This window comes from Vicugna pacos, chromosome 27, assembly GCF_048564905.1.
Source record: "Vicugna pacos chromosome 27, VicPac4, whole genome shotgun sequence".
NCBI classification, from domain to species: Eukaryota; Metazoa; Chordata; class Mammalia; order Artiodactyla; family Camelidae; genus Vicugna; species Vicugna pacos.
The window spans coordinates 14,872,409-14,897,792 of NC_133013.1; the positions used below are offsets into that span (position 1 = coordinate 14,872,409).

A 25,384-nucleotide genomic window follows, 5' to 3' on the forward strand; every position below is an offset into this window, starting at 1 on the left:
ATCACCCTCTCACCTACAAAGATAAACTCCAGCCCTCTGATGGAGGCCTGGTGCCTACTTGGCAACTGCCTCTTATTGGAGTGATGCATTTTGCATAAAAGCTGGCTCAAGGTTACATATGTACTGGGCACCTGGAAACATCTTCTACAGGTGGCACAGCCAGGTAAAGGAGAAGCAATAGATTTTGAAGTCAGATACATACAGCTGGTTTCAACTAACTAGTTTTGACGAGTTACTTTAATCTCTTAGGGACTAAGTTTTCTTATTTGTAAAGTGGTGAAAATAATGCTTCCCTTGCAGGTCGTTATAAGGATCAGAAATGTCATGTATAAAATGGATGCAAGGTTAAGAGTTTATCAAATCGTAACTCTTGGTGGTGGTAGTATAATTAGTATAAGTTGCTTTTAGTTTAGAAGAAAGGTAACAGAGGTTGTACCAGCACTGGGAAGTCACTGAGCCTTTAGCATCCGTTCCCTTTGCTTTCTGTGAAGAAATCTGTACATGAGAAAATAAACCTTCCAACCCCATTACTGTGAAGTAACCCACAGCGGACACGAGTGGGAACGAGTGACAGCAAAGGACAAGAAAACTACCTTAGGGACTGCAGGCATCTCTTACAGTCTCCAAGCAGCTCTGCCCTCATCATGCAAACTGGGCATTATCACTCTGACCACTCACAGGGTCAGTAAAAGGTCACTGATCATCCCTAAAACCCTGTGCAAACACAAATGTTTTTGGGTCCGACTCCATTTTTTCACGCTGGTCAAGCTGTGTGCAAATATCCCAACCATCATCCTCCCCTTCCCCTTCTTCTCCTCCTCCTCCTCCTTCTCTCTCCAGTCAATGCTATTCCCTCCATGTAAAACTAAAACCTACACACATACAAGCGCCACATATCTTTGACTCAACCTTGATAAAGCCAAAGTAGAAATCCAGGATCCGTAAATTTGAACAAGCAGTTAATAATTAGAAGTTGCGGACACAAGGGCTTTCAGACTGAGGTGGGCTCTATCCTTTGATGTAGGACTCAGTTGAAAGACACACAAAAAAACACAAACTAGCTGGAGACATGTGGGAAAAGTGCGTCACTCAAAGCTAAATCCATACTCAGCCTGGATCCCACATCATAAAAGTAAGGGTTTTGTCTTAAGAAGATCTCTTTGCAAAATTTTTCTTAACCCCCATGGTTAATTGTGAAATAACTCTTAATCTTATGACTATAATGCTGGCAGTTGATTAGCTGGTTGGTGGGTTCATTGGTTGTACAGGAAATTGTTTTTATTCATTGTATGTTTGCTGCAGAAAATTGAATTTACTCATCAGCTTTGTAATAGCCAACCCTGTGACTATGAATTCACTGTTCTTATTATAATAAAAATACAACCAGCTGTATAAAAATGTAAATCTCTTGAAGTTAAGAGCGGTTGTCTTCTTTGCGTAAGTCAGTCTGTTTTCTTCCTTGCATAAATTAAATAAGAAAAAATGGTGCTTACAGCAGAGATATTTTAAAGCTTTATATAAAAATCTCAATTTGTCAAAACACTCAAACAATTTCAACTATTTCCTCTATATCCAAGAATTGCAGGTTTCTCCCTTGGACTATTCTAATGAACTTCAGCCAGGTCTCCCACCTCTGGTCTCTGTCTCTGAAAATCCATTTTTAATCAATGTGGAGATTTCACTAGTTGCCAAATATGTCTGCTCCAACTAGGCGTTCCAGAACTGGGGAAATAACCACAGGATGGGTTTGGGGACCTACTGGGCCCACTGTGAGATGGACCTGAGCCAAAACTCCATTGATCACCTGACCTCCATTAGCCCCTAATCTGACGGACAGATCGCAGTGGTGTTTTGAGTCTCCTGGAATTAGTGTCAATTCAGATCCAGTGTCCAGTAATCCTCATAAGGTCTGCTTATGTCCTTTTCCCCAATGCATAGTCACTCTGGCAAAAAGCTGCAGGTCTCTTGGGGGAAGACTGGGAGAAGGAGAAACTGTGGACTGGGATCCTTCCCCAAGGGGACTCAGCCTCCCTTTCATTCATAGATCCTGGGTCTATAAACTGGCTCAAAGCTGGGAATGGATTGAGGGGACATGCCCATATTTTTATGAGACAAATTCAACTTTCGTTCACTTGATCTGGAATTTTTCTGCTTATGCAGATCAAATAAGAATTTAGTGAACTTCCTATCCATCTCACTTCTGGGAATACTCGAGTTTCCAAGAGTCAGGCTATTCTGATCAACGCTTTGGCTCTGCTGTCCATTAAACACATCCACCTTGATTTTGGTGGTTAAGTGCTGCCACTTGACCCCTGCCACCCCAGGACCCAAGTATTCCCACTGCACTTAGGTTCCTCAGTTCAGGGACTGAAGCCCCCACTGTGAGGTCTGCCCCACATAGAAGAGTGCTCACAGAGCTCTTCAAGGAAGCCGGGGGTCCCTTTGCAAATTTTTTTCTCACAGTCATGGTGAAAAGTGTGCCCTCCCAAGGCAGGTGAGTAGGCTTTAAATGACAAATCCTCTCTTAACACTCCAATCTCCCTAAGCCTTTGACTCTCTTCCACTACAATAAATCGAGGCAGATCTGGCATTCAAGATCATTGACTCTGGGCCAACTTTTGGCCCATGTTTTAGCCAATCAACCAACCAAACTTCTAGAGCCTTTTCTAACTCCCCAATCCCCAATGTTAAAAGCAGAATCTCTGTTTAGTGGGTCCATATCAATCAATGGGGCTCAATCCTACTTTATGTTCCTTCCACCATTATCCCACACCCTGAATCCATCCCCACACCTACTCCCTGAATTTCTGCCTGTGTAAATTAGAAAAATCAAGAAGTTCTTTTGCAGTGTAGCATACCTCCTTATCGGTCACTCTGAACCTCACTTTTAGGGACCTGCTGGGACCTGAGTCTAGTTACAAGTCCAGAAGGAAAAAGGGGTGGGGTGGGGGTCCTGAGGAGAAAACACAGTGTCTCCCAAGGCAACTGCCTCGTGGGAGGCCATTGCAGCTTCCTCATCAATGCAGGGTTAATCCCCCCAATACAGGGGTGGAGAGGATGCTTCTACTGGCCAAGAAGACTCAACAGAATTTCATAGTTCAGTGTCCTCAGCTTCATCAGGGTCTTCCCACACATCCCCATGCTGGCTTCCAGGATCCCATTTCTTCCCCACCAATGCTCTCACTTTAATAGTAGACACCCTGCGAGGCTGGGAATTCAATTTGCACTGCAATTCAGCCTCAGAGGGTGAGATTCTGGGTTTGGCTGTCAACAATCTCAGGAGATAAAGGTCTCTTTCAGGGCAGACATAGAAGCTTTCGGGTCGTTTATGCGGTGCTTGTGCTGGGAATTTGAGTCCCTGAGCTCATTCGCTTCTTTTCCCACTTTGTCAGTGACCATCAGGAGCAACCAGCCAAGCTCATACTCATTAATTTGACAAAAGTTAGTTTGACAGCAGTGGTCACCTAGAGCTTTGCCTCTTATAAATGTTTGATTGGGAGTACCATATGATGTCATTTTATGTATCTCTAGTGCCACAAGATGCCGTGAACGATCAGTGCTCTCTTTACGACTGGAAATAGAGTCAATAAACAGTGTCTTTAAATCTAACCAGATTAGAGGGCTGACTGCAGAAACCCCAGAACCAATTCAGAAAATTTATCCTTAAGATTCTGTTCCTCTAAAACCACTCCCCGCGCCAAAATCACTGGAGTAGCGTGATCATCCTAAATCATAGGTCCCTCCTTACCACTCCCTTTCTCAAAGGCATTTACTAGCTCCCCATTAAACAGCTTTTCACATTGCCTGTGGACTCAAGTGCACACTGTTAAACATGGCCATGAGTGTAAACTCTGTTAAGGGAACCCCTGGCTATCATTCTGTTCTAAAGAAGCTTATGATCTAAAAAGCATAAATAAGGACACCAGATATAAATCAAACACAAAAAGATGCCATGAAAAGTCCTAGTGGTAGATTTCACCAACATGAGTACTTGCTTCCATGATGGTAAGTAAGTATTTATTGAGCACGTATTTTGTGCCAGGCTTTAGGGTACAGAGTGGCCCCTCCTTTCAGGAACTGACGCTCTGAATTCAGGGCTAAAGAAAAAGTGGCTCATAATCAAATGATCTGCCCTGATGCTCTCACCTCGAATCTGCATATGAAACAAAGGTTAATCTTTCAAGAAAGCAGAGTAATACATCTGTCTCTGAGCTGCTATGGAAATTCAATGTGCAATTTATTCTAATGAATCCACCCCATCTGGCTTTGCTCTGCGTCCTTCCTTAGCTCAGACACCAAGCCCCAGGGGTTCCCTGTTAGGCTCTAAATCACTGTCTGAAGTGTGGGACTTCCTAATCCTTCCCACTGGGGATGGCACGCAAACTAACAGCCAATAAAACAAAATAACTAGACTCTTTCAGGAAATCAAAATTCTGAAGGCAAAAGTGGAACTCTTGCCTAAAAATGAGGTTCTCTTTCTCTGGATCAGTATGTGCTAGAAATTGCCCACTGTTCCAGCTTAAGGGATATCTTGACAATTATGGGAAAACTTTGTTGTCAACTGACCAAGTGCAGGCAGAGGAGGATGCTGTAGGTTTGTTCAAAGTGTCATCAATAGTAGGTGCTATCCTGGTTAGAAGGAAACAAGGCTTTGAGATGCCAACAATTCGAGGTCATTTGAAATGACAAATGACAAGTCAAATTAAATGCACTAAACTCATTTAGTCCTCACAAAAGCCCTGGGAAGTAGATACCATTAGCATCTCCATTTTGCAGAGAAGGAAACCTAGGCACAGAGACACTAAGTAATTTCCAAGTCCCCCTCCTAAGAATTGGCAGGGCAAGGATTCAAACCCAGGCCACCCGGCTCCAGTGTCCCTGCTGCTGCGTTATCTCCCTGCAGCTATAATTCACTGCAGATGCTGAAGGGAGACTGTCATAACACAGAGTAACAAGAGCTAACAGTTGCTCAGCAGGCGTGGAGCACTGATTGCTTTATCAGCTTTATCTTACTTAATCCTCACAACAAATGATCATGACCCTATTCCATAGATGGGAAACCTGATCTTTAAAGAAGCGATGGCTTGCCCAAGGTCACTGGCAGGTATAGCCAACTGCCAAACCCTAGTGGCCAGACACCAGTGTTCACACCATTATTCCCCACACCATGCTATCTCTCTGTTAGAGGCAAATCATGGTGCTCAAGCAACCTATGGGGTGCTTAATGACATGGAGAGAAAGCCCACCCCAGGTCATGACCTCCGTCCTGAAGACCATGCATGAAGGGAGGGCAGTATGGTGCAGCAGGACAAGCATGACCTTGAAATTAAAATCCCAGCCCCAGCAATGACCACGTGACATTAAACGCAGTTCTCTGAGCCTGTTTCCTGATGTGTACGGATGGGATAAAAGTCCTCTAAGCACCACAGTGACTACGCAGCTGACACGAGACATCACGAGGAAAAGCTGGCCTCGCGAGACCCTCCAGTCATCTGCCTCCTTGGATCCACTCAGACGCATTGTCTGACCATCAAGGGGGCCCACAAGTGTATAGGGAGTCCATCTCTGCTCAGGGGTCTGCCTGCCCCCCTTGGGCTGAGTCATAGCATCTTCACGGTAAACACTTAAAGCAAAATTGCACACGCATGGGCTCTCCAGATTGGAACCGGGTTCCCTCCACTCCCAGCGTTTGCCCGGGAAGCCAGCGGGAGCTATAGCCATGCTGCAGCTCTGTTAACGGGGTTGCTGGGCACCAGGGTGGCCGAGAGACCAAGAGGGCATGAAATCACTACTAACAGTACGAATTTGGACCAACAGGGACCGAGGGTTTCAGTTGAGAATAGCAGAACACAAAATAATATCTTGGAAATGTTTAGATGAACTGGGGATGGATTGGTTTGGTCAGGAGGTTGGGGTTTGTTTTATCTTGTTTTTTACCCTTTAAAAAAAATCTATTGAAACTTAAACACAAACTTCTGTTGATAAAAAAATAATGAAAATAATTAAAAAAAATAAAATTTTGTTAGTGTTTAAAAACTCTGGGTGATATCTTGCTTCTCAAATCATTTCTTTTGTTTGTACATATTTGGTCTCTTTTGATTCCCTGATGGCCACATCTCACAGAGTTCTCATCATTTTAAATGTCCCTTTAATTAAGCGGGAATGGATAACATCATTTTTAAACCACCCCCCCAGGGACAATTCTTTATGCAGATGCCGTCTTTGTTTTATATCCCAATCTTATTTACTGTGGCTCTAAATCAGGGGCAAAAAAACTATAGCCCATAGGCCAAATTCAGCCTGCTGACTTTTTTTTTTTTTGGTAAATCAAGTTTTATTGGAACACAGTCATGCCCTTGTGTTTACATATTGTCTATGGCTGCTTTGGTGCTAAAGGCAGAGTTGAATAGTGGTGACAGAGACCATCTGGACCTGCAAAGCCTAAAATATTTACTCTCTGAGCCTTCCCAGAAAATGCTTGCCAGTCCTTGCTCTAGAGCAGGTACTGGACCAGAATGGCACAAAGCGGTTCGCAGCACGTGTGTCCCTACAGCAATCAAACAATTCCCTGCGTTTGTTAATGCCTGTTTGTCCTGCTTTATGTAATTTCTTTGAGAGGCAAGGACTACACCTGCCTTGCTCCATATTTCCTCCCTGGGGCCTGAGCACAAAGACTAAAACACGGTGAACAAGTAACAGATATTTGTTAAATGAATGAACTAAGTTGCTAGACGGATTCTGAGTTCGTGAGGCCCGTAACTATGACTCAGTCTGGAGTGAAAACCCGACTCCCCGTCAGTTCTCGGTAACTGTATATCTGCTAGACAATCGACTGCATGGACTCTAAATGCAGAGAATGGGTATGTTTTGCAGGACATTTAATGATCAAGACAAACCCTTGTCTATATTTTGATGAATCTCTTCTATGCCGCACTATTCATGCCCATCCTCTCTCTAACTTCACAAACCCCTCCCTGTCTGCAGCCCTGAGAGCTGATGTCTGGCTTCGAGGATGCTAGTCTCATCATTGATTTGCAAAGCTGGTCCCCCATCCTGCGGAATCCATCTACGCTTCACCCCTGCAGGGGCCTCTGCGGGTGCGCTCAGCCCGGCGCTCACCGCCAAGGCACAGGCATTCAGCCCACGGATGCTTAGACACAGGAGAAACCAGGCGCGGATGCTATCGGATTCTGGAAGGACACAGAAAGAAGGACAGCGTGAAAGAGACCTCTGGCCTGGCACACACAACACGTATTTGTCATTTGGATATGGAAGATGGTTTAATACGAAGAAGAGAAATCACATGCTCAAGGAGGCAACAAGACTTGGGAAAAAAGAGCATAACCTCTAAAAATTGTGAATCACTATATTGTATGCCTGTAACTTATATAATAATGTACATTAACTATACTTCAATTTAAAAAAAATTGGAAAAAAGAACTTAGGAGTCAGATCTGGTAGAAATCCAAGCTCCGATACCTACTAGCTATGTAAACCTAGGCCTATTAAATTCTCTGAGATAAAAATACCTTAATGACAAAATGGATTTAAATGATAGTGTTGCAAGGACACTGTGATAGATTTAAGATGCCCAACACTGACAGGTGCTATCCAATTTTTACTGCTCTTTCTCCTTCACATTTTAATGCCACAAAGAGAACGATCTTTGAAAATTTCCACTTACCAAGCATTCCCTTCTTGGAACTGGACAGACACATGTCCTTCTCTGCACTGGGCAGGGCAAAACTCACCACGAACACTTCCACCCCATCTGCCATGAGGGCCAAGCCCAAAACAAAAAAGAGAATCCACTGGAAGCGCCCGTGGCCACACTCATCAATGATGGTCTCGTACTGGTGGGCCAGCTGCTCCTCATCTTCCATCCTCTCCGCCATCAGGTCTTCCTGGCCCCGAAGACCATCTGCCCTGGAGGGCGCCATCTTGGTTGGCTTGGTCTTGATGTCATCCGGGTGAGGGATGCCCTGGTACTCGCCCTCATAGATCTCGTCCTCCTCGTCATGGCCTTCTGTAACATCACTCTGTGCATCTTCTTCTGGATTGGACTCATTTCCACGATAATAGCCATCACTGGGGCCATAGCCCTCATAGTGGTCCTGATATTTGTAGTCATCCATTCCTTGGTCCTGGGACTGCCTGGTTGCCTCTTGAGCTATATCCCTTGCACGGTGATAGAGGTTTGGGCTGTTTCAATAACCATCATCCATTATATGTTTATGTTCAGAGGTTTAAATGTAGCCTGTACTTTCTTGGGTGAAAGTGAACCTGTTCTCTCCCCCTTTGTGTCTCAAACAGAGCAAATGTCTTCAAAGGCAATCCAAGGATCCTTCTGCATTCGATGTCTTACTGGAAGTCTTTGGAAGTTTCAGATTCCGGTCTGGTCTCCTTGAGCGATCCAAAGGTGTTGTGCTGGGAGACGTTGATTAGAAATAGGTCCAGCTGTTTTCCTTGATGAGGAGCCCACAGGACTTGGCAGCTGGCTGGCTGGCCTGATTTGTTCTGCTACTGAAGGTTATGCCCTGCGAGTACAGAGAAAGGAAAGAGGAGAATGGTATGAAATGCAGAAATTCTAACAAAATACTCTCAGAATTAAACAAATATATTTACTAATGCCAGTGCTTCCCATATAAAGTGGAGGAAATCTTGACTAGACATCCGATTCCCATCAAATGAAATGAGCCTTAAATCCATGAGCTAGAGGACAAGGGGAGAGACAGCGGTGGTCAGAGAGGAAGCATTGATCAACCCATGAAAGGGGTCAAATCTTACATAGAAATGAAATGTAAAGGGGACAAGAGATTTCCAATACAAGACAATTCTGTGATATGGATTTTCTGTTAGAATTTATCAAGCTTTTGGCAACAGTGCAGGTTTATTACAGCTCAGTGTCTGTTATGAGAGTGCCAGCTTTTCTAACTTTGTTGGAAGCAGCTGTACAATCTTACATCTAGAAATGTACGGCAAAGAAACTCCTGGGACCATTTTCCCCAAAGCCCAGCTTACTTTGGAGACACAGCATTGTGCTCCCAGGGCCATTGTGACCTTGTACTTGCCTTAAATAGGCAAGAACAGTGTCTGAAGACCCAGAGCTCAAAAGCTCGTGTCTGAAATTTGATTCTGCCACATAAGAGCCGTGTGATCATGCACATGTTTTTCTGAGCCTCAGTTTTCTCATCTGTAAAAGGGAGATAATAGTACTTAACTCATAGAAGTTGTGCATGAAGTGCTTAGGGCAGGGCCTGACCTGCTTGGTTAAGCATCGATGTCATTGCTGCTCTTTTTCTTTCTAGTTCCAGTTCTGGAAACCAGGACCCAGTGTTGTCAGAGCCAAGACCCTGCCTTCTATCCCAATTTCAATCCCTGGGTCTGTCTGTCGATTCCTATGCCCAACACACCCCGTCCAAATCACACTTGTAAAATCCTGGTTCTCACAAGGTCCAGAGCCACCCTTTAACGATGGATGCTGGCCACCAGGAACTGTGAAATGTGTCACATGCCTTACCCCTGATGGTGACAACAATCAGAAAAGAAGGAAAGAAAGAAAAATGTATCCTTATCTTACAGATAAGAAACTGCGGCTCAGATGTAGATCAAGGTCAAAGAACCAGGACTCAACCCATGTCCGCTGATCCCCAAAGTCAGTGTTTCTGTGGCCACTGTGCTTCCCAAAGGCTGTTCCAAGGGACTGTCACATTGGAGCCCCTGGGGAGCCTTAGAATACAGATTCTAAAAGGCATGCAGAGGGACCAGTTCAAGCTCAGAAACCTGAGTTTTCACAGGGCTCGCCAAGTGGCTCTGAGGTCCAGCTTCTCACTAAGCAGCCCCTCGGGGTGGAGGTCAGGACCCTCCCACACACCTTAACCCATTTCAACTCTTGCAGCTTCCAGATCTCTTCATTGGGGTTGCCAGAAATGCACTCCCCAGTTCAACCCATCTGCCGTTATCCACTCCATCAACCTTTACGGGCTCCTGTTGCACCTGAAATTCACACTGCCCTTTCACCTGGCTCAGCAGACCCACCTCACAGCGGACTGGACACACTCGCCCTCTCCTTTCCCTCAGATCCCCGGACCCTCTGCACCACATCTGCCTGCCTGGTCCTCCTCGCCCTCAGCCCTGGACAGACTCCAGCTCCGGAACTCATTTGAATCCCACAACCCAACACATTTCTACTGCAGCATACCAGACACCAGCGGTTCTCAAACGCAGGGTGGGCCAGAACCACTCAGGGCAAGAGCGGCTCATGAGAAATGCAAATCCCAGTATCTCTCCCACCAAAGACTCTGAACCTGCAGACTGGGTGGGATGGAGCAGGAAATCTGCACTTTCCATGAGGAATCCAGTAGACCACGCTTTGAGAAACAGTGCGGTAAAAATCATCAAAAAATAGTTACTGAGAACTGATTCTCACTTTATCCTTTCAGATTTTTCACCATCCCCAGTAAATAAATTTGTATTAGACCATGCTGGTCTGAACCATGGCAGATTAATATTCTAAATCTGTTTTTATTATATCCATTTAGGGACCACAGGAGGAATATAAATCACATGTAAACAGCATGAGAGTTTTGCAGAGTGCTATAAAAAAACGGAGAAAGAACGCCAACTGCCTGAGATCTGGTGTGTTATTTCCATCCTGGGGGCTCTGCAAAAATGTCAGGAACCAGCAGTGATAGATTTGCAATTCCAGAAGCACATGTGGGAAATACCATTCAGGGCAAAGGTCCTGGGACTTGCTTTATGGAAAGAAGCAGATCTTTGTCAAAACGAATTCTACTCATCTGATCCAGTTAAATGAACTGCTGTGTATGGCAGAGGCTTTGTGGAGTCAGGAGAAGTGGCTGTCAAGGGTTGTGGGGTTTTTTTTCCCTCTTTCATTGAGAAATGTCAAGTTATTTTTTTCAGCAAAGCATTTTCTAGAGAATGCAACTATTAATCTTTTTCTATGTGATAGTTTGAATGGTTCACCCCGCCCCGCAGAAAGGTGTATTAGTTTTCACCCCCAGTAGCTCTGAATGTGACTTTATTTGGAAACATGTCTTTATACAGGTAATCGAGTTAAGATGAGGTCATTGGGGTGGGCTCTAATCCAATATGACTGGTGACCTTATAAAAAGGGGAAATTTGGACGCAGAGACAGACAGGCAGAGAGGGAGGCGCTGAGGAGACACAGGGAGGGTACGAGACATCTACAAGACAAGACGAGACAACTGCAAGATGAGGAATGCCTGGGGCTACCAGAAGCTAGGAGAGACAGATCCTCCCTCTCAGCCCTCAGAAGGAATCAACCCTCATCAGGACTGATCAAAATCAACACCTTGATTTTGGATTTCTAAACTTCAGAACTGAGAAACAATACATTTCTTTGTTTAAGCCACCCAACTTGTAGTCCTTTGTTCTGGTGGCACCAGGAAAACTCATTCAAAAACATTGGCAAGTCTAGTGTTTATCAACTACACAGCAATAACAAAACAACCAGAAGAGCAGCTACCAACTGAAGGTGAGCAGGTCACGAGCCCAACCTCATTTATCCTCGTAGTCAGTAGTGAAGAAAGAATATTCTCTCTATTTCACAGACGAAGAAACTGAGGACTAAAAGGATTAAAGAATGTGCCCAAATTAACACAAAGAATCAATATCAGGGCTTGGATTTGAAGCCAGCTTCAAAGAGATCGTGAGGGATGATGTACGGTGGGAGGGACTGGGAGCTCAAGGAGACAAGTCAAGATCACACACCAAGATCCCTGCAGAGCTAAGACTGACATTGGGTTTCTGACTCCCACGTTCAAGACTGTTTGCCCATCCTCCACAAACACTCCCCAGGATCTTTGGTGCTTAATGCATTTTATTAGATGTGACATGACTTGACTGCCATTCTCAAGAAGTCAACCCCTCATGAAAGAGTCAAAGAACACAAAGTATCATACAGTTATAAAAATGACAATCTTAATTATCAACAATATTATCTTTCATTTATTGAACACTTGCCTTGTGGCTTTGAGCCAGGTGCAATGCTAAGTTTATCCTGTGCTTGACCTCTTCCAACTGAGACAACTGTATGAGGCAGGGAATGTTTTTACACTCAGTTTACAGTAGAGAAGACTGAGGCTGAAGAGGCTGGACAGATGACCAGGGTCACAGGTTGTAGGTTCTCCCAGGGGCTTCAGGGGAGGGAGGGATCACTATGGGCTTGCCTGCTGCTAAGCATCCCAGAGGTCAGGGGACTTCCAAGGGCAGGAACGGGCTCAGAGAAGCAACAACGGAGAGGAAGGTGCTGTGGGCTGGGGAACAGGGAAGCAAAGGCCAGAGGGAGGAATGGTTTGTTTTGGCAGCAGTGAAGCATCTGCCCACAGCAGATGATCCAAGAAGGGGGAATTACGGAAGATACGCTGGGGACGTAAATAGCAATCAGTCTGAATGCCCTGCTCAGGGACTGGGAACTTTCTTTGAGCAAGGGCAGCCGTGAAGGTTGTTGTTGAAGATTGCAGGGCAGCATGGCATTCAGAGCAGGGATCTGGAGAGATTTTCCTGGTGGGGACATGCATCTTGGTTTTTAAGTGAAAACCTAGGGATGACTCAACCAGGTAGAAGTGTGTGTGTGTGTGTGTGTGTGTGTGTGTGTGTGTGTGTGTGTGTGTTAGTAGTCCAGAGGTGAAGTTAGGGGCCTGTGCAAAGCTGGTGGCCTTGGGACAGGATGGACACAAGGGACTTTCACAGGAGAACAAGAGATGCACTGCCTGTCAGATGAGAGGGAGCAGCAAGGGTGACTGGGACCATAATGACTTGGAGGAGGCAAATCCTGGACTGGAAATCTTTCCAGCATCCGACAATTGCCACGTAATTGAGACAGATGAAAATCTTTCTGGGGGCTGATCTGCCTTTTTGGAGGAGTGGTAGGATACACAGCAGAGTGGTTCAAGAACACAGACTCTGGTGTCCGAGGCCCCAGTTTCAAATCCTGACGCTGCCACTTCCTACTACCTGTGTGCAAGCTACGAGCCTCTCTGTGCCTAAGTTTCTTCTTCTGCAAAATGGTTGTAAAACCAGGACCTACCTTGCAGGGTCCTTGTGAGGATTAGGGAAGATAATCCAGGAAGACGGCTTAGCCCAGGGCCAGGCACAGATGTGATCTCTATAAATTTGTTTTTATTATCATTGTTGTTGTCATTATGATTGCCAACTGACTGAGGATTGATAAGTAAAATGTAACCAGGATCTCAGCTTGAGCCCTGCCCAGCTCCACTTGAGATGTGGGGCCCACCTGGGCTGGGCTGGGGGAACAAGAATAGAGAAAAACAAACTGACATTTACTTATTTGTGGAAACCACTGCCTCTCAAAAAATGTCCCAGCGTGAATCTCTTAAGCGTCCTCCTTTAATGTTTACCTTCTATTAACCTCTGCGTCTATGCTATTTGATTTGAAATCATCGCGCGGTAAACACTCGTTCATAATTAAATATCACAGAGAGCAAAGCTAAAAATAATATAATAATCAAATGATCTCATGCTTTCCAAAATGTGTTCTGCAGAACATTAGGCCTTTTAATATGCTCATTTAAGGGGGAAAAAAAGAATTTTAAGAGCAAGTAAGTTCATACCCTATTCACCATTTTCTCTCAGAGATTCATACCGCACGTGGCTGTATGAAAAGCTGCAAGAGGACCTGAATAAACACCTATTTCACCCCCCAGTGAGCTACCCGTCCACACCCATCGGAGTAGCTACAATCTGCAGGCAGATGAGAACAAGTGTCGACAAGGGTGTGATGAACCAGAACTCAGATATGCTGCTGGTAAGAATGAAAAATGGTTCAGCCGCTTTGGAAAACAGTTTGGCAGTTTCTTCACATGTCCAACATCCACTTACCAAAGAACCCAGCACTTCTATCCTAAAATCTACCTAAGAGAAATAAAACCATATGCCCACGCAAAGACTCACACATGAATGTCAATAACAACACCGTTTATAATAGCCCCAAACTGGGGACAATGCGAATGTCCATCGACTGGTGAACAGATACACGAAAGGTGGTGCATCCATGCAACGGAGTAACACCACAGCAATAAGAAGGAACAGAATACTAATACATATTACAGCGTGGATGAAGCTCCAACGCATGATGCCAAGGAAAAAGAAGGCAAACACAAGAGGCCACTTGGCCTGTGACTCCATTATATGAAATCCCCAGAGCAGGCAAGTCCATAGAGACAGAAGGTAGCTAAGTGATTGCCTGGGGCCAGGGGTGGGAGTGGGGAGTGGCTGTAAATTTGAGGAGAGCTGAGCCAGAGGAGTGTTGGGAATGCGCAAAAACTGGATTACAGTGACGGTTGTTACACAACTCTATAAATTTACTAAAAATCGTCTAATTGTACACTGATGAGTGGATTTGTGCCATGTATACGTTCATAATAAATTATTATATTCAATAATTTTATACTTTATATTATATTATAAAGCTGCTGTTCTTTCCGCTCCTTCCTCCCCCCAAAATCTATTTAACTGGTTGAAATCAGTGTTTCCCGCGCTCATGGGCCTCTTTTTTCCCTTGGAACCCATGTTAACATCTATGAAATATCAGCTCTTCTAAATAGTTAAGTACTGATTTTGTGCTCAGAGCCTAAGCTTTACTCATCCTAGGGTTTTACCATGTCTTGAAAGCCCATTTGGCAAGCATCCCGGAGTCTGTTTGCCTGCAGGACCCATTAGAAGTGAGAGTTAAGGAAAACAGCCTGGTTATAGACCAACAGGCCACAGCTGGAGCGAGAGAGAATTCTGAGAATTCAGTTCAATCTTGGTGGTATCGCAAGAGTCCAGAATGTAGCAACTTGGTTGCAAACAATAATGGAAGATGGTCACCGCAGTAAAGATATCAGCACGCCCTGACCCACCCCTGGAAAGCTGAGCACACTCCCTGGCCCCCTGGCACGAGTCAGTAGCGGCTGTGCCTTCAGCTGCAATTGGCCTTGATGGGAGATTCACCCTAAAGAGTCAGGGCAGAAGAAAATGACTGATAACCGTATGCTTGGAAAGGCTAGTTGGTGTACCAACACATGAGATAGACTGGGTGCCCCGAAACTATTTGGCAAGAATTAAAGAGGAATTTGGAATAGAGGGGTAAAGCCCAAGAAAATGTTATTTGAGAACCTTAGTGTAATTCTATTTTAATGAGCAAGAGATAGGAAGGTCGGCAAACTCAGATGGGTACCAACGAGATAGCTAAGGTGTCCATTGGCTTTGCAGACACCTCTTGAGTTCCCATCCTCATCGTGCAGGTCGGGCCAGTGAGTCCAAAGAGAGGGCAGGGGGCTCAGTACAGAATATTTTCAGTTGTTTTAAGAGAAAGACCACTGGACCACTGGTTCTATGTCTGCCATCGCAACCTTGAGGGACCCTGGATGAGGCCCTCAATTTCATGCATCTAAATGACAGGCTGTGCTGGATGACTGACTTCTCAAGTCCTTTCCAGCTCTCTGACTCAATAGTTTTTCTGTATCTGTGACAGTGCTTTGAACCATCTAAGCAACATATAAAGCATAGCGATCATTAATATTATTTTAATATTTAGGATAGTGTCCATTTTGAGTTAAGGGCATCATTTCCAAACTGAGTAACCCTTTGTTGGCAATCTGATGGCTCTTTACTCTTAAACGTTTAGAATTACTCCAAGAGGTCCCACGGCACTCTGCACCTATTTCTATGACTACAGTATACTGTTAGTGTTTATATGTCTTTCTGCCAGGAGATTTTGAACAATTCTAGGATAGATAAAGCACAGGATTTTACTAATTTTTTCATTTCTAGCATCAAATACAGTCTTTAATCATAGAAAATGTTTGCTCAGTAAAGGAGGTTAATAGTTATTCAGTAACTGGCTGAAAGCAAGTCAAAAATGGCCCAAGGGTCAGACGGCCCCTGCCCTGCTGTAAATAGACCAACTGGTTTACCTTTCTTTACCAAAAGTGTTGGATCAGCTGACATTCTGAAGGTGCCACCTTTTACAAGGAGTCATTCACTTTTTTACTTCCCTGCCCGCCTTCTATTTACATCAAGTTCCCAGATGAGATTGCCCCGTGCCCTGGTTCTAAGGACTACTTGAGTTATTTGTATCAACTTCCCGACGGACCATAAAGTATGTTTTAGCCACCTGCGATGCTTCCTGAAATACACTGCTTGATGTTTCTGGGGTAGATTACATCTACCAGGAGCTGAAAATACCAAGGCTTATCTTGCTGGCATTGAGAGACGGTGTTCTCGAAGGCTTCCAACAATCTCTGTCCTTGTCCCACTTAGAACAGTGTGGGCGCATGAGTGTGACATTCAAAGCGCTTCTCTCTTCTTAGCTGAATCGCCCAGCTATTCTATCGTGTTAAAACAGAAAGCTAGTTTCCAAGGTGTGAGAAAAAAAACTGATGATTAAACAAGAACCAAACCACATGATCTTTTAGTTGGAGGGGGAAAAACCCAAATCATTTAAAGTAATGCCAGCCAGAATTTGATGTTCAGAATGGTTCTCCATTTTAAAACGCAAAAGCAAAATAACAAGTTACGGAGAAGTGTGTTAATCAAAGCATCATTTATTTAGCACATCAAGCCTCGAAAACAATCCATACGTTAAGTGGCAGGGGCTTGATAAGTATAGCTTATACTTGTACAAATTTATACAGCTAAATATTATGGTGATATAAATATTATGGTTTTTGAAGGACTTATTAGGAAGAAAAGAAAATGATCTCACCATAATAGTAGATGAAAATACTAGGTAAATCATATACTTACACCACTATACCCAGAGTTTCCAAAACAGTATAGATTTTAAATATCTATTTGTATTATGCAAATGTCTCTGTGGGTTGAGCTGTAACGATGTTAACATTAACCTAGTCATCCCTGAAATGCTAATTTTCTCCCTTTGCTCCTCTGTGTTCTAAAGCCAGGTCAGTGTTTATCACAGCGTGCTCCTCAAACCACCTGTAGGAGAATCACTTCGTGCCAATTAAATACGGATTCCTGAACCCCATCCTGAACTTTCTGAAACAGAAGGTGGACAGAAAGCTGTTTTATTAGCAAGCTGTCCGGGTAATCTGGTGCTCGAAGTCAAGAACCCCTGGCTTATGCGCTTCTTACCCCAGGAAGAAGTTAACAATTTCTTTGTGGTTCAAGGGCAAGTCCAGAAACGCTTGTCAAGTCTTCAGACAAACAGATCCTTCCCAGAGCTAAGCTAGAAGGGAAAGGGGAGAGGGGCTGGTGCTTTGACTAGTAGGGGAGTTGCCCAAGCCATGAGACGGGGGACTCACTGAGAAGGGGGACAAGAGTGCCCTGAGAGAAGACAGAGCCCCTCCTGCAGGCAGCACTCTGGGTGAAAGGTAGGCTCTGGGTGCCCGTGGAGGCTGTGAACCCGGCAGCCCTGGGATCAATACCAAGGGTCTCACCCAGTGGTACAACCTACAAACCAAATCAAGAATCATTGAGTGATGTGACTGTCTCCATCCAAACCAGAACTGCCCAGCAGACAGTGGAAAGCCTACTCCGACAGGGAGCACTGAGTAGCAGAAAGAACCAGGAGAACCACTCTGGCTGCAGCCGGGGACTGAGAGCCAGGCGCCCCCACCACTTAAGTGGTCCAGTGCAGTGGGAGAGGGAGCCCTCACGAAGACTGACCATCGCCGTCTTACCAACCCTGCTGTAACTGGATTAAGAAAAACCCTTTTTAACGATGTTTCTAGCCTCAGAGTGATACTGTACGGCAAACTCTGGCCCACTGCATACATTTGCAGATCAGCTTTGCCTCTCACAAGCTCTGGGGCTCTGAACATGCTGTTTAACCTTTAGGCTTTGGTTTCTTCGTGTGTGAAATGAAGAGAATATAGGTTCCCAGTCAATGGGTTGTTATGAGAATTAAATGAGTTAATACGTTCAAAACGCTCAGTACAGGGCCTCTCACCAAGAAAGGGCTCAGTAAAAACAGCTATCCTAGAAATGAATAACACACAGATGCGCGTCTCCACACAGACACCGACCTCTGCAGCGATGCGTCACAGAGCCAAGAAGACAAGGGCCTTCCCCTCATCTGACAGGCAGCGAATCTGCAGCCTCTGAGGTAAGATTCTCTAGATTTTCAGCATCCCACTCTGCTGAAACCCTGCCCTGAATCCCCATCCCTGGGCCAGGCTCCTGACCATCCCTTCCCACTACTCCATGCCAGCTCCTTTCTCCGGAGACCCCAGTCCTGACCCACACCCCTGGAGTCACCAGCTGATGGCTTCCTCCTGCTGGGGCTCAGAGTGGGCCCCCGCTAAAATACACCACAATAGTATGTTCATTACTTTGAATTACGGTTACTTAAGAAACAGCCAGTGCCAAGAGGGACACTCTGATCCTCCTTTCTGTCTCCCTGAAAGCAGGAAATAAATCTCTCATGTGAAAGGTACTCTCCCTAACTCCGGAGGTGGAAGACTGCACTTAGCACCAGAGACAAGGAAGTCCGGCCAAGAAGCCTATGTAAACAAAACTTGTCACTTCTCTAATTTACGACCCCAAGCCCAAACTCTGTTTAGATTCCTCGCTAATCGAGCAACCAAAGCCTAAGTCTTTGTCCTGTCAATTCCTCACGCATTGTATAGTTTCCTCGTCTCAAAAGTATACAAGCTGCCTGCTTTGGGCACTTCTTAAGTCTCATTTCTATAAGAAGGCCTCCATCTGCACGAATTAAAATTTACTTCTTTTCCTTCTGTTTATCTGTCTTGTGTCAGTTTTATTATTAATCCAGCCACAAGAACTCAAGAGGGGTTGCGGGGGAAACTTCCCTGTCCCGGACACTCTCAAATGACTGATGCCCAAGGCCAGCATTTCCCAGGGGGGGAAATGCTATCTTTCTTGGTACCTGATATGATTTCAAAAAATGTTCAAACATATACCATTAAATAACATTGAACTGCGTAGAAGAAAAATTCATTTTCAATGTTCTTTCAATGCCTTTTGATTGCCAAAGAAAAAGTCTCCTTTGGGGGGCCAGCACAGCTTGACCCCCTACTCACTAACTTGCTAACTGCCCTTTTTAACAAAGGGAAAACAAGCCTTAATTCGGAGGTTTCTAGCAGGGTGTGGTATCCGGTTAGACATCGGTACCGTAACATTGTTTTGTTTTCACTGTGTTTGCTTTTTAAAGTTAACCTGTATATACAGAAATGATATAGTTTCCTTCCTAAATAAATGCATTCCTTTAATAAGAGTGAGTTGGTTGTTTTCTTAAATATTAAGTGAGAGTATGAGCTTTGCTAGGGATATGGTAAAAATCTTGAGGGTCATGCATGAAGGAGAGGAGACTGGCAAATACTAGTCAGACAGAAGACACTGCCTCCTTCAAGGCAGAATGAAAGCAACATTTTCTTGCCTGAGTACTTCAGACTAATCACCTCATTTCAACTTCAGAACACTGTGAGATAGTTATCCTTATTTTTCTATTCCATAGATGGGAAAACAGACTCAGAGAGGTCAAGTCACTTGTCAAGATCACACAGCTAGTTACCTTGAATGTACATAGGAGTCTATTGACTACAACTGGGAGGACCCGCCTCCCAGACAACACAGAGCCCCCAGGCCAGGCCCTTGGGATCCTGGCTTCCTCTATTCTAGACCAGAACATTCCTCTACAGTTCTGTTTTACCTTACAATCAACAGAGAGTGTGTACCGGAGCAGCAACACAGCCCTGTATGTTCGAATGCTTAGGAACATATATGCCCGAAGTAAATTTGTGGACTGACAAATTTATACAGCAAATTTAGGTAACGTAGAGGCAGAAAAGTGTTCCCTTCTACCCTACATTCTTTGGCTAGCCTATAATTAAATTGACATAAAACAGGTTAACAGAAGAAAAACAAAGTTTATTTTATACATATAGGAATCTCATAAAAATATGTGACTCAAAGAAATGACCAACACAGGAAGCTTTTATACCTTTTAGACAAAGAAACAATAAATTTGTGAAGAATTGACAAGACAAAGGGGTTTGAGGTTGGAGTAATAAATTAATGAAGACGTAACAAGGTTTGTTTATACAGGCTTCTTGGCTCCAAATTCCCTATTTCTTGTGATAAGGATGCCTTCTACATCCCCCTCCTCCCCCGGTTCAGGGAGCGTACCTTTCATGTGGGAGATTTATTTCCTGCTTTCTCGGGAACAAAGGAAGATCAGAGTGTCCTTATACCAGCTGTTTCTTAAGTAGCTTCAATTCAAAATAATCAACAGGCCAAAGTGGCAACTTTTGGGGTGGCAGATTCTGCTCCCATTCAGTAATGTCATATTTTCCAAAGATGGGATCTCCATGGGAACCAGCGGAGTCCAGAGGGAGCTCAGGGGGACTTTGGGAGGATGGCTGGAGATACACATGGACAGGAAGGTGAGGCCAGTTTGGAGAGGTCCTTGAGTGACAACAAAAGGTGTTAAACTCATCGACACCTCGAAGTGTGAAGGGTGAAGCAGCACAGGTGCGTTTAGGCTAGCCCGGAGGAAAGAAAAAGGACAGGGTCAAGCTTCTCGCCCTTTTATTTTTGTTTTGTTTTGCTCTTCTCCTAAGAAGCAATCTTTCCTTTGGGAAGAAAAGTGAGAGCCATTAAAACGGGAACCCTCTGTGCTGCTCCAGCCTACCTGGATGCTCACAGAGCTCAGCACGGGCTTGTCGAGGGGAGCATTTAAAGACAGGTCCAGTGGCTGGTGGACTTTGATCTCCCAGAGCAAGAAGAGATAATAGAACCTGCTGGGCATTTCAGATACACATTTTTTTTTCCATTTCCCAAAATAGAGGTGATTCAAAAATAATCCTACTGGTGGAAAGCGCAGTTTAAAGATAAGAAACAAAGAGTTTAGAGCACCATGCCAATAACAGCATTGAATATGAGCTTAAAGGGCCCCATCAAGAAAGCCAAACACCCGGAACCCCCTTCTTGTGTGATTTACAGGTTTTGCCCGCTGGCCCTGTTAGCTTGTACACTTTGACACTGTGCCAAAGAAATAAGATTTGGAGAGAATCCTTCCACTTCATCCAACTGAACTGCCTCAGAGCATCTCTCACCTGAGCTACCCCAGCACCATCAGCCCCCCTCCACATGGCCTGATGAACATCCCTTGGTGGTTTCTCAAGACCTCTCAGCTACTGTCCTTAAATTTGGCCTTGAAGGACCCTTGTTAAACAACACCCACTCCACCTCCCCAGCTGTATTTTCTCCTTTCCTGACAACCCCTCCCTAGGGGACTAGCCTTAATGAACTGTCATCATTACAGTCATTCCTCTATTCTGTAATCACTTGGTGGGGGGTGGAGGGGGACTACTACATGAGAGATCCCGTAGCAGGGGCTGGGAACACCAAGGGGCGTATAACAAGCTCCTGCTCTTACATCCTTTATAGTCTAGTTAAAAGACATTTAACTAAATCTAAGAACAACAGACTTTCTGTAAAGAGAAGGTCCGCTCTTCCCACATAAGGCAAGTCTCCATCTTCTGGTTTGTTACAATCTTTGGAAGTATAGCCCCAAAAGCAAAAATACAGAACTGGCACTAAATTTAAGTGATCTGGTACTCCAACCGGGGGCGCACTGGTTGAAAATGTGGATCTCGTCCTAAAAGACTAGGAACTTTGTGGATGCAGATCTATGAGGAAAATGTAGAGTGGCAGGTGGACAGACTGACATAGATGATCTCAAGGAGGATCCAAGACCTCCCAGCGTGCCCCAAAAGCTAGTCTGAGGGCCATCGGCAGGGCTGAAGGAGCACGTCTTCACGTCTTGATTTGCCTCTGCTCTCGTCTTAGCCCTCGTCCATTTTTTTTCCTTAAAGTTAGCCTGCTCTTTGCCATGTTCCAGGTTTGCAATTGCCCAGCTGTGGAAATGCCCCCTCCTCTAAAGTCGCCTGCAGTTAGCAGCTTCTGCGGCTCAGGCCTGGGGACCGTGGTCACGATATTTGCCTAAGGGGCCTTGATTTCTGTTCCTGGCCCCTGGAAACCAGCTCCCACCCCAGCATTTCTCACTTTGAAGAAACTATAAGTAGACGCCGCCTAGCTTATCTTGCTCTTATCAGCCCCATGAATTTCTCTGAAATAATAAGTGTTGTTGTTGTTTTTTAAATTTACCCCACTACATGCTAATTCTTGTCTCCGTCTCCTAACTATCCCGGAATTACTCAGTCTCTAGTATGACTGGTCCTGTGGCTCTCCTCTGTCCCCGACTCTGCTGTGTTACGCCTCTGTAATTAGTCCCTTTCCTCTCCCCATCCTCGCCTCTCATTCAGCTTTGGCAAAGTATAAACTTTGTCATTAGAAAGGGCTAAAATGCTGCCAGGAATGCAAACATATTTAGCGCTGGGGCCCAGCGCTTTGTACAGCTCTGGGCTCCACTCCAAATCCTAGAGTAACAACGAAAGAGAAGGAGAAAGAAAGGAAGCCTTTAATGAGTTTGCAGTATGTGTCGGGAGCTTTCTGGCACACAAGCTTATTTAATCCTCTCAAAGACCTATGAGGAGGGTTCAGGTTAATAGGAGCTCAGAGAGGCCAAGAGAATTGCCCAAGGTCACAAAGCTGGAGAGGGGCAGAGCCAGACTCACACCCAGGTCTATATGTGGCGGCCTCTGCCGTGGTCTTTGGGCTTCACCATGTCATCACAGAACATCACGTATGTTATCTCAGCCTGACACCTGCCAAGCCCGGCAACGTGGGTGATGGAATTCCTTGACATGCCTCTTTGCACTGTTCGGCTTCCCTGTTGAAATTACTCCTACTTACTTGGCAAGGAAAGATTTCAAATGATGTCAACATCTTAAAGAACTCTGCTTAAGCCATCAAAGCCAGTACTGCCGCACTCACTCACTCTGAGTGCCTAGACTATAAGCACCTTGAGGGCAGGGTCCACCTTGTATTCGTCTTTGTCTCCCAGGTACTTCCTATAAAGGAACGCCAGTCTTAAAGAAAGATATCCTATGGGCTAGAAACACTAAGAAATTTGTATCAGGACTCGTACAAGAGAATATGGTCAGGACAGTCAAGAGCTCTTTAGTTTCACTCTAATAACAGAACTTTCAATAGTAGCAGGTTGCAGGACTTTGCACTAATAGGCACTTAATAAATACGTTATTACAAAAGGAAAATCAAGAGAGGTTTGGACTTCTGCCCAAGTGAAGCCCAGGGCAGTGGAGACCCAAATAATCCATCACAGCATCCTTCAACTGTCTTTGGATACCAAAATGAACCCTGAGAGAGCTTTGTCCTGGAGTCCTGAGCTGAACAGAAGAAGGGAGGCAGTGGGAGGGAGCCAAACTAGGGGACAGGAAGCTCATTTTCTTGACAGACGCATCTTCCTTGTCCTCTTATTCCTAAACTGCCTTATTATTTAGAGGGTTGTCATACACCCTCTATGGGAAAAGATGAATTTTAAGAAGACCTGGCAGGGATATTTTCATGGGCTCTTCAACAGTTACTGGAACCAGCCTAGAAACAGATGGCACGTCACTGCCACATGCTGCATGAAGGACAATTCCTGCTCGGGCATCGTCCGGGATCCACCTCCAGAGCTGCCTGCTGCTGCCACTGGGAGTCTTGAAACCAAATACATCATGTCTTTCTGTGTTCCGTGAATACACCACCATCATTAGTGAAATGATCTTTGGAAATTTTCGCCCCTGAAATCAACTAATGCAGTGTTGTTTTCTTTTCAGAGGGAAAAAAAAATTTCCTCTTCATCATAAACCACACAGTTGTGACTCCCCCTAGAGATCTAAGGGAAAAAGGGAATTTGCAAGCTGTTGTGCATATAAATAGAAGTGTAGGTACTCAGGTTTTTGCAAAATGGGAGGGGTTCTCTGCTGAGGAATTTGAAACCAGCTGCTCCGTCACCAGTAAGTTTCTATCACATCAGAAAAGCTGTAGTTGCCTCCTCTGGGCTCAGGGCCCCTGGCTTGACTGGTGATATCAAGAGGACCAAACAGACTAGATGGAAAGGTCCCTGATAAATTAGCCCTTTGTTTGCGTGAACTGGATGAATCCCTTCTCCTTCCGCGGTAGGCGCCACACAGACCACACAGGCCATTTTCAGGTACCGGGACTAGAAAGAGTCCTTACTGAGGCAATTCTTTGCCCTTGAAACAGGATGCTTTCCACAGAGGAATTCTTCAGTCCCTTCTTTTTAAAGTTTCAGCAGAAGACTGTTTTAAAGAAGATTGCTTGTGATGTTCACATCTTTTGGAGAGTTAGCATCTTCCCCTTGGTCTCAACCACATGCTCCCCTCTCACCGTCTCAGGCCTCTCGGGAAGACACGCATCCCAGAAGATCACTGTCTTCTTTCCTATTTGAGGTGATGTAGCTAAATAAGGGATCTTAATATCAGGACACCAGCCTTTTGAACTTCTACATTGATCAGAGGGCCCATTTTTCCCTTCTATGGACACCCCTGACTTTAAACTCACTCTCTATAATATAACCAAGTCAAGAGGAATGGTAACAGGTACCTGGTCTAACATTCATATCCTCATGAGCACACTGGTTGACAAATCAGAAGACAGTTCCGTATCCTCTTAAAGAGACATGGGCCCCCTCACTCCCACCCCCACTCGCTCAAAACAATTGTTTGACTATTAGCTTCCAAGCAGGGTTTGCTCAGAATGTCCCCATTGGACAGCCCTCCAGTAGACCCAAGCAAACTGAAAGTTTTCCACCTGATTCTAATCCAGAGAAATATGCCTGAAGGGGTTTCCGACTCTTACTGAACTGAAATTCAAAGTAGCTCCTGTATTCAGGCCTTTGAAGAGCTGTCCCTCTTGCACAGTGGATCTGTGCGCTGTTTATACACAAAAATGTCATCTGTGTGGTTATATGCACAGGGAACCTTCTGGAAGGTGATCTTCCTTAACAAAACATTGACAGTAGTTACCTCTGGGAAAGGGGAATTATGTGGTTGTACCCAGACACTCAGGCTTCTAGAAGAGGAGCAATAAAGGGCTCGTGATCTTCTTTCTGAAGCACAGTGAACTGGAAATCTTCTACCATGTACTTATTCCAGAAAACAAAAACCGGACCCCATATTTCAGCCCTAGACCAACCTGGGTTTGAATCCAAGTTTAGACCTCCCACATGTTATTTCACCCTCTCAACCTCAGTGTTTCCCACCTTCTTGGGCGGTGGTGAGAAACAGAAGAAAGTAAGGTGAAGAAGCACAGCAGATGTGCGTAAACCTCCATAAATATTATCTGTTATCGTAACTCTCAACACATCACACATGTAAGTTACTTTGTCTTCAAAACAAATATTCCTGCTCAAAACTTTAAAAAAAAAAAAGTTGGAAATTTGTAAGAAATGAAGGCATTACCTTCAGGCACTGACCAGTAG

General features: G+C 44.8%; 1 protein-coding gene across 3 annotated transcripts in view; it reads right to left on the reverse strand.

The window, feature by feature from the left end:
- The window catches only part of SV2B (synaptic vesicle glycoprotein 2B), a 157,392-nt gene that overhangs the window by 51,475 nt on the left and 80,533 nt on the right, over nucleotides 1–25,384 (reverse strand). For all 3 annotated transcript variants that reach the window (XM_072950726.1, XM_015234387.3, XM_072950727.1), the window contains one exon: nucleotides 7,685–8,537. In XM_072950726.1, coding sequence (XP_072806827.1) covers nucleotides 7,685–8,135 — 451 coding nt within the window. In that variant the 5' untranslated portion in view covers nucleotides 8,136–8,537. The remainder of the gene's footprint in view (nucleotides 1–7,684; nucleotides 8,538–25,384) is intronic.